This window comes from Monomorium pharaonis, chromosome 2 (genome assembly GCF_013373865.1).
Source record: "Monomorium pharaonis isolate MP-MQ-018 chromosome 2, ASM1337386v2, whole genome shotgun sequence".
Lineage (NCBI taxonomy): Eukaryota > Metazoa > Arthropoda > Insecta > Hymenoptera > Formicidae > Monomorium > Monomorium pharaonis.
The window spans coordinates 9338369-9348838 of record NC_050468.1 but is presented as its reverse complement, the minus strand read 5'-3'; the positions used below and the strand labels follow the sequence as shown (position 1 = coordinate 9348838).

Here is a 10470-nt window from a genome sequence, read left to right as displayed (position 1 = left end):
CTCACTCTTACTCGCTCCTCACTCGCTCCTCACTCGCTCCTCACTCGCTCCTCACTCGCTCCTCACTCATTCTCACTAACTCTTACTCACTCTCACTCACTCACTCACGCACGCACCCCATCCAAGTCGCTAACTCATGTGCACATTGCAAACAAAGTAAAGTTCACATGTGTTTGCAGGTTTCCAATACAATGTTTGGTAATGGTATTAACACTTACTCATTTTACAAGTACACCCATAAAAAATGTAAACAAAGACATTGCTTCGCTGTGGTCACACACAAACACACACACACACACACACATTTAAATTTTTGTCTACAAATTATGGATTTCCTACTTACCGACATTTAAAAAAATTTTTTCGAATCGCCAAAAATCCTTTTTGCATGTTTTTTTTCACTAAAAGAAATTTCCAAAATTTGAACTAAATTGGAGATTGGTTGTTTTCGGAAGCCAAATATTTTGTACATATTTTTATGTCCGAGTTTGTCAGGTACAAAAAAAATTATGATAAACATTTATGAAAATATTTAAAATATTTATACCATTATTATCAAAGAATATAAAAAATATTTCAAGTTTATATACCATTAGACACCACAGACTAGTTTTTTTTCTACAGTTCATTTATAGATACATAAACAACGAAGAAAATATAAACAAGCGTAAGTTGCTTCAGTTTAAACTTCAATTCAAACTACATTCATGACGTTTAGTGACATTTTTACTGTATAATTGATTATTTAGCTTATTAACTTATTAAGCTAGAATAGTTAATATAATTTAGGGACACATAAACATTTTGAAATAAAATAGAATAAAAGATTAGATAAAGTAGATAAATAAGATTATGGCATTTTTTCAATTAGTTTTGAAAGCTAGAAAACTTGAAAAAGCTCGGTTGAGGTACGAAGATGAGAAATTGAGATCGATTGAGATCTCCGAGGGTGTCAAGCCACGTCTGACTCTGAAGCAGCGTCTCCGACGAAAAAGATTAAAGTGAGCCTGCCATTAATTTTTTTTAACTCTTCAACCATCAATATTTTACGCTTTTACTTTTCAGCATTTATTATATAGTACATACATTTTTATTCTGAAAATCTCTCTCTTTCTCTCTTTCTTCTTCATTTCTTTTTAAATACCTTTAATTATGTTTTACGAATCTTTCCATATAATTTCTTTTTATGATTAATCTATTACACATAATTATATTTCAATAGATGCAGAAAAAGATTTAAGCATTTTTGGAATCGTATAATTTCCCCCATAAAGCGTACGTGGTTTTACAAAAAACTGAGACTTCTTCGCATGGATGGTTCACTTGAGAATTACATTCTGAAAAGCATGTTCGGCTTCGTCGGTGGCATATTTCTCACATACATATTCTTTGCGTTCTTCGTGATTCAATTGAGTTTTACCCTCCCTTCGGCTACAATCCTATGTTCGGTCCTTGGAATAATTCTCACGCTCGGTTTGGCGTTTTCTTATCGTATAAGGTAATTTTATATGAAATGTATAAATATGAGTATAATATGAATTTTAATATTTTAAATGTGCAATGGTATATTTAAAGAGAATTTTAATTAATCCGAAAAACATCAAAGTTATATATTAATATTTATATTAATATATTAATATATTAATAGATATTAATATTTTTACTTCTATTCTGTTCCATACGTTTTTCATGACGTTCTTCTACAAGTTTATATAAACATTTACACAGGTGTGTTATATTTCTATTGTTGCCGCAGTTCTTTTCTAAACGTGGCAGACAGGCCTTGATGGCGTATGCCTTTATTCTAACACTTACCGGACCGGCAAAAAATGTCTTGCACAATATCAGTGTCCTTTCGGAGTCCTTAGCCTGCGGACAGGTAAGCTTTTGCAGGTGAGTTTCCTTGCGTGTTCCACTTATGTCTATCAAATGTCATCCTTGAATCCATATGTTCTTGGTTCTATCATTAGATCTTTTGTTTGGCTTACTGACATGATCATTTATATCATTTATTCAGCAATCTTTCCGTTGCACTTTTCGAATTCATAAGATTGATTACGTCTTTCGATTTGTCATCATTGTTTGAAATTATCATCACTAATATAAATCACAAGAATACACGTCCACATACAGGAGCAATTAAAGCAAGCTGTGAAAACCGTAGTTGACTTAATAAAAGAACCCTTTTACGCTCTGAGAGACGCGATATCGAAAGTAATAAAGGAGGTGAAGGTGGTCGTGAAGAAGATTAAGCGTACTCTCTTGGCTATCAAGCGACTCGTGCTTAGTATCCGTGAGTCAACGTTCTTCCCTTGGGTTTCTCTCGCATCATCTATCTTCGTAACTTCAAAAACGTATCTTTCAGTGAGAGTGATCACGTCGGTTTTTCAATGGCTCGGCAGCATCGTGAATATCTGCAATAAGAAGCTGGGCACGCCGTTCGACAGGTGTCAGAGTGTCTTCGATGGAGCGGTAGCTGACTGCAAGGCAAAACTTGGACCTCTTTTCGATGGGATTTGCAATCTGACGTATATCGTGGGAGCCTTGTGTTATGTAGTAAAACCCCTAGATTTCATCTGTATGCTCGTATCTTATGTCGCCGACACTATAGTTAACGCCGTACGGAAGAGTATGTTGAAATTGTAGATGTATATAAGTTTTTTGAGAGACAGTTTATGCTACAATTAATTTTAAGAAATTCCCGGATTTCTGTAAATGTACAGAATTTAGAAATTTACTGAAAATACAATTTATTTTAAATATTTAACAGGATATTCGCGCTTTCAGTTTTTCTGTTCTTTTTTCAGGAATCTTTTTCTGTAAAAAGTATAAAAACTATAAACTTTTTATATTTATAATATATTTTTCATATTTAAATGATTTTCATATTATATTTAGAACATTAAAAAATTTTTAGTAATTATTTATAAATCTGTATAGATATGTCAAAGAAATGTTGGCATTATTAATTTTTTCCCTTTCTTTTTATTTTAGGCCTTCTTTCTTTAATTTTTTCCTAAAATTTCAACTCAATGCTTGGTTAAAATTAATTTATAAATTATCTGAAATAAATATCTGAAATAAAAAAATTAAAGAACGAAGAAATTAAAGAAATTGTTAATCTATATAAATATCGTGTGCAACTTACAAATTAAAAAATTTATTACTGTACTTCTACGCTTTCGATACTTTTTTTTTATAAAAAAATCGAAATGTTGGAAGTTTTAATTAATTGTAGGTCGAACAAAAAAGAAAAGAAATGCGTCGTAAATATTTCCTAAAATGCTTATTAGATAAACTAAATGCGTGAGTCATCATGACAACAGTTTTAAAACATATTATTTTTTAAAAATTATTAAAAATTTTGTGCACAGCTTATACGTTAATAAAAATTTTTGCAAATCTCTTACCTTTAATCTCTCTCTGTTAAAGTTTAAATTATTAAAAAATGTCAAAAAAGTAATAATCACAATTTTTGAAACCCAAAAGCGAGAATACTTCCTCAACTATTTCATATTTGTAGATTGTTTATTAACATAATATTGTGAAACTTTTTTATTTTTTTCTGATTAAATATCTTTTGCTTTCATAGAAATAAAAAAATTCACTCGTCACGTAAAAGCGATGTTCTACGTTAAAGTGAAATTTTCGCATTCATTCCATTTTGAAACGAACCAAAGTAAAACCGTCGAAGACGTATCGAAAAATATAATTACTGAAGTACAGTCGAGGACTGATAAATTTCTAGCCGTTTTCGATTGGATGAGCTTTATGACTGCTTTCTTCATTTTCTTCATGCTTTTAAGGTAAAATTTAAGGTGTTATTTTAATAAATTTCAATCTAAAGTATTTGTGATTATAACTAAGTTAAAACATTTTCCAGGATCTTGCATTATCGACACAAATGGCTGACGAGTGAACGCTTTGATAATCAATATTTGACTGATGATCTGCGCACTATTGATCTGATAAGAACACGTCAGGATAAGGAAACTGTTCTGCCGTTGAACCGTCGCGAAAGAAATCAATACATCCCACTGACGTCCGTCACGTTGATTAAGGTAGAAAAAGTAAAGCTCGCGAAATCCATCGTTTTTCTGAGCTTAACAACATTCAAAATTTGTATCCATATGATGGCGGACTACAGCCTTTATTGGATGCTTAGCACTATTAGATACCACGGACGGATTGAAACAAAGGTATCTTGATCAATATTAATTAGAGAATAACATATTCTTTGAAGATTGGTAAATTTTTTTATGAAATTTCAATAATATTTTGTTAAATTTTATTTATTTTTGAATATTATGATTGATAATTTTATCAAAAGTTTGTTAGTTTTAATAAAATGTCATTACATAATAAAATATTTATAATTTATCGTTGCAATTTTATAAATATTTATTATAATGTCAACGAAATTTCCTTACTTTTTTATTAACCAGCATTAATAATTTTTCATTGTAATTTCATGACATTTTCATTAAATTCTTATTAAAATGTCATCTATTGTACATTAAATAGACAGTATTTTAAAAATTAAAATTAAAATTTTAGTGCACATTAAAAATGCCATTTAATTTATTAAATGCCAAGTTTATTAACGTTTTATTAACATTTTATTAAAATTCGTTTACCGTCGAGTCGACATTTTATTTTTGACAATTCAAGTATTTTTCAATCCTCAATATTGCAATTATTAATTATTCTTTGTGATAAACACAATAAGAAAAGCTGTTTTAAATAACTGATTAAGAACAGGAAGGTATTCTTGAAGAATTAAATACCATTTGACGTATATTTCGCGGACTGAGTTGATTGAATATTCTGTTAGCTTAGAACCGCAATTTTGTTATCGAGATTTGCGTGGAGTGCGGGAATATCGACAATCAGCGGTTGGATATATAACCGCGGCGTAGAATAATCACGATGGAAGGTAATATAATGGCGGAACGTTATATATCGATCTCTAGGTCCAACGACCCAATTTCGTGAGCGTCTATGTGTCTGGTAACGGCTATCTCGCCGACCTTTATCGAAGCATCGTGAAAGCCTTCACGCCGCATGCGAAGGATGCGGAGATCGATCTGACGCCCTGCCTCCCGGATCCCATCCCGCCGGATCTAGATCGGTACACGCAGATTGCGACGTTGATCGCCTTCTGCTGGATCATGGCGATATTCGAGCCGTACGGCTTGCGACTGCGGCATATCGTCATGTGCAAGTATCACCCGGAAAGAGCCAAGCAAAGAGCCGCTTGGTTGTACAATCATATAATTAGGTAATGCACTCAATTAGCTAATGAAGTAGCCGAGTGTCATACAGATATCAGATTAGGTTACTTTCAACAAAGTTTTATGCTGGCCGTTGCGTAAAGTATTATTAAAGATTGATGTCGACCGATTACATCAAAAGCTTCGTCACTTTTAACTAAATATTAAAAATCTAACAAGATTTCTTAGTGAAATCTTGACTTTTAGAAAAGCCCTCTTAAATATTAAATTGCATTAAAGCAAGGCTTGCTCGTTCGTGCAATTTCTCGTCCACTTTTCTTTCGTTTACTTTATAAGCTCGATATAAATTACGCATACATACAAATCGCGTTCAGTTAATGGATCCAATTCGTGCAGATCGAGAGGAAGTTTTCTGAAATTCGCACGGCGCCAGTTGCGCCGCAAGTTCGGCATGACCGAGGGCGAGAGAATCGAGAGAGTCACGTTCGTAGAGCGATGCCTGGCGATCTGCCCTTTCCTGAACAAATTGTTCCCCCGAAAGCGGAACGTGTGTCTCCTGTGCGGCGCCGTGGAACGTTCCGATCAGGAACCGCACATTAAATGCACCACGCCAGGCTGCGTCGGTTTATTCTGCATCCGATGCTTCGCGGACTTGCAGAATCTCTGCACGATCTGCCGATCGCCGATCGAGTACGGCGATTTGTCGGATATTAGCGAGGAGAAGTGAGTTTCAGCGACAAATCATGTCGCGGTACAGGTTACAGAACGCGAGACTGAAAGTAGAAATATTATACGTTATTATCCATTACGAGTAATGTATTATGTATGTATGTATTAATATGTATGTTATTTTAATATATAACATATACGTATTAATACATTGCGTTTCTGAAGAGCTATATTTGTTCCTGTTTGTATATATACAGATATTAAAGAGTAATTTATTGCTTTTCCCTTCCAAATAAATTATTCATGAAAAGAATTATGTTATTGTTTGATGACAATTTAAATAAACATTTATATATTAAAAATGTATTATATTGAAATTATGCAGTACTGATTTATTCACCCTTTTTATTTCTGATTGAATTAGAGATTCATCGGATGATCAATTGATCGCAATAAAAGAACCTGTACCAATAAGTACCTACATTGATAAAAAAGAAGAATTAATTGTGGAAGAAAAACCAAAAGAAGAAGTGGAGATAAGAGAAGAAATAGACGAAAAAGAAATATTCGAAAAAATTATGCCGGAAGAAGAAATACTAGAAGAAAAAGTATTAGAAAGAAGATTATCCGAAGAAAGAGAAGAGGAACGATTTGAGAGAATAATTGTAGAAAAAAAGGATAAAGCAATTCAAACGGATGATGATATCGGTGAAAGTAGTTCAGACTCGATTTGTACGTGCATCAATTGTCTGCGTTATGCATTATATTTCTACTATCAATGTACGCTTTTAAAAGTGCGCAATTTATTCACAAATCAGTAAAAGTAATTATTGATATTTACTAGCTTATCACGAAGGGTCACGAGAGATTGAGATCAACCATCGAAGAGTGCCGTTTAAAGACATCGAAGCGCAGAAAATAAGAGAAGACGTTACGATTCAAGTGAGCGATCGCGTGATTCTTGATGAAAAAAAATCTTGATTTATTCTAAAGAATCTGATAAAAGAAACCTTGATTTATTTTAAAGACCCTGATAAAAGAAATCTCGATTTATTTTAAAGAACTTACATAAAAAATCGTTTTACAAAGTAAATGTTAAATGCAATACTTTTCATATTCATTTTGATATTGCGATTATTAGATAAGGTAAAAATAAATTATTGGCTTTTTGAGATGCTCAAATTTTAATTATCCTAATAAAAAAAAAAGCAAATTGACTTCAATAATTGCCAACGACGGACTGAGCAGTAAATGTCCGATTCAGATTTTTAACGAGCCATTGGCGAAGGATATTACTTCGAGCAGCGAAGATCCGGCGTCCTGTTTCGTGATGAGAGCTCGTAGAAGGCTTCGTACCAGGTTGAAAAGGAAATCCTGCTCTTTCCCGCGCAAGGACGATTCCAGCTCGTCGACGTCGATAGCGGACACCGAGTCCTGCCCTACGGAGGAACTAGATGAGGAGGAGGTAATTCACATTGAAATGGACGACGGTTCAAAGGAATTACTCTTAAAGGACGGCGGTACTGCCAAAGCAAGGAAACGAGGTAGTCGCGTAGGAAGAATTCTCGCTGCACTCACGAAAATTTCTTGGCTCGGCAAGAAAACGGTACGTCGATAAAATAACTACCTCACTATTTCGCGCTGGCGTATTCCTTCCATTTTACTTTTAATCAGTAATTTCTGCGCCGATATCGTTTACGGTGAATTTTTGTTTCCTTTTTAGACGACCGCCAGCGACGGCGAACGGCGAACGAGGAAACCTACTCTGTTGGATAGAATAGCACGGATGCTTCCCGGAAATCAATCTACCTCGCCCGTACGGATGTATCGACGAATTCGCACTACGAAAAAAGACGTGGAGCGCAAAGACTCTTCTTCCTCCGCTTTTTCGTCTTCCACCGACGAAGTGAACGAACAATGCGCGCTTTTAAAGGCGCACGATCGGCAAGTAGATTATTTACAAATTACTTCAGATCATGGCGATTCCGGGGATAATATTTACAGCAGAAATTATGATTCGCATCGTGCACGACGCGGGACAGTCTGTCGCCAACCAGATTTTCACGTGAGAGCTGATGGTGCAAGATTGAAATATCCTCACGAGAAGAAATTCACAATGAGAGAACTGCCAAGGTAAAACAAAACTGTAACGGTCTAAAATAAATATCATTATACAATAAATAGGAAATATCACTACAATAAAATCCTCAATACGTAAAAAGTATATTTCTCACTGTGACGTACGTCGTACGCAATATAACTTGTGTTGTAGATATCTTCAACCGATTTCGAAGGATACGGCGTACTTCGAAATGGACGAGATTAAATATTCGCAATCCAAGCGGAAATGTGTTCGTCCGACAGACCGCGTTAATATTTTATCAGATACTAGAACATCCGACGTCGACAATCAGAAGACAGACAAGTGGAACATTACTAGTGATGATTACATTCAAGTACATTTGTCGTTTTTTATTTATTTCTGTGGTTTCATTAATTCACTGGCTGAGCGTCGCGATTGTTAAAAAATATTATAAAAAAATTTTAATTAAACAACTTTTTTTACTTTCTAACAGCTTTTAAAGAGAAAACAAATGTTTAAAGTTCTATTTATAACTATGAAAATTTTTAGTGGATCGATATAAGCTTGAAAAAAATATTTTAATACATTTTTTAAAATTAATATTAAAAGTATGCTGTTTAATTATATTTACAACAATGTAAAATTAAATGACTATAATATCAAACAAGTTGTTCAATACATTAATAAATGCAAAATGCCATCAAGAAAATAATTTTATAGTATTTTTGTTTATTTATAAAATATTTATAGATTTGTTTTTTTAATTTAATCATATTAGTTAATAGACTCAAATCTTTACATCAAGATTGTAATTATTAAAGATTCTTTTTTTCTCTTCTTAGTATTTTCAAATATTTGTTTATTATTTTATTATATTTTTTTATGTTTTATTTTTTGTTTTTTGTGTTTTTGTTAATTTTTAAAGCAATTAAAACTATCAAAGTTTCTATCGTAAAATAATAAAAAACAGTTTCATAAAAATTTGAAATATGTATTATATTTTTGTTTACTCTACACGCACACACACACACACAAACACACACACACACACACACACACACACACACACACACACACATTAGAAAGTAAAAGAAAATTATTTAATAAAAATTGAGAGAAAGCCAAAAAATACCTTATTGATTCTTTTTCTTTTAATAAAATTAACATTATTTGCTGAAATTTAATAAAAACGAACATGAATATAAATTTGCTTTATAAGTTATTTATACGCTATTTAATACTTCTTCTATATTTGCACATTCTCAATTTTACATCTATTTTTATTAATAGAAAATGGATTTATTTAGATTCCTTACTCGTGCACATCGCAAATATCCTGCAATGTTAAAGATAGCAGATGTCAGTCGGACGTGAGTACTATTACAGAACGAAATAATAAAGTATATAAAACGAATAGAATGTCAGAAACAGATAAGGAATTGCTGACTACTGATTGGGAAGGATCAGATCAAAGTAATACTTTGTGCTTTAGAATTTTATACGAAGAAAGGAACAAAATATTCAATCAAATAACACACTTGTCTGATTTCAGCAGAAACAAAGGTAAAAGAAATTGTTACTACTGAAGAAACGTCAACAGTCAGTGGAACAGACCAACAAAGTGCACCGGAAAATGTTCTAATCGAAGATGATCGAATGAGATCATTATCGAAAAACAACAGAGTAATTGCAGAGACAAATATCGCAGGAGAAAAAGATGTAAGAAAATACTTTGCCAAAAAGAAGCAAGTTAAAGAATTAACAAGAGAAAAAGAAACTGGGGAAAAAGTGAGAGCGTCAACTTCGATAGCCAATGATAAAGCTCGAAACGATTCGCTAGCTAGTTTGGAGTTGCACAGCGTCACGTGCCAAGTAAAAAGACGTGAAAAACCTACCGTGGAAAAATTAACGTGGCAATTGGGAACGGCGGAAACACGTATTGGCGATAAAAAATCAGCAGAATTTGAAGGAAATATTGAAATGAAACAAAAAAGTGCACAGGTGTCAGCGCATGAAATTAAAGAATTTGCAACAGCAAAGAGTATTCAAACAAATTTGCGTAAATCTGAAAAATGCAAAAAGTATGATAAGATTTTACATATTGACACAAAGATACATAAAACAATTGATTTTAAAAAAGAAGAAAGAAGACAGAAAAAAAGGATCGATAAACAAAGGTAAAAAGATCAAATATTTATACAAAATTCAACTATAATCAGTAACTTTTCAGATAAAATTTTGACATTGTTATATCATTTTTAATGCTAAGTCAATTGACAATTGAATAACGTAAAAATAAACTCCAAAAAATGGAATGCCTTTTCTTAAAAAATTAATTTTTATACTTGCTTAATTATTAAATCACTTAATCACAAGAATTGTATAATTTTATAATGTATATAAAGAATCTAATGGTAGTTTGTCACAAATAAAACAAAAATTTTGCCAGAAGGCGACATTGGTTAAAGAAAAACTTTATAATAA

General features: G+C 32.6%; 1 protein-coding gene across 1 annotated transcript; it reads left to right on the top strand.

The window, feature by feature from the left end:
- The first annotated feature begins 852 nt into the window (after nucleotides 1-852).
- LOC105838921 lies at nucleotides 853-10325 on the top strand. Its single transcript, XM_036283031.1, has 15 exons — nucleotides 853-1001; nucleotides 1223-1498; nucleotides 1729-1879; nucleotides 2134-2629; nucleotides 3593-3806; nucleotides 3884-4199; nucleotides 4974-5281; nucleotides 5631-5957; nucleotides 6328-6709; nucleotides 6744-6845; nucleotides 7168-7509; nucleotides 7627-8036; nucleotides 8176-8359; nucleotides 9294-9459; nucleotides 9539-10325. The coding sequence occupies exons 1-15, from the start codon at nucleotides 853-855 to the stop codon at nucleotides 10165-10167; spliced, it is 4452 nt and encodes a 1483-aa protein (XP_036138924.1). The 3' UTR covers nucleotides 10168-10325.
- Nucleotides 10326-10470: the final 145 nt, after the last annotated feature.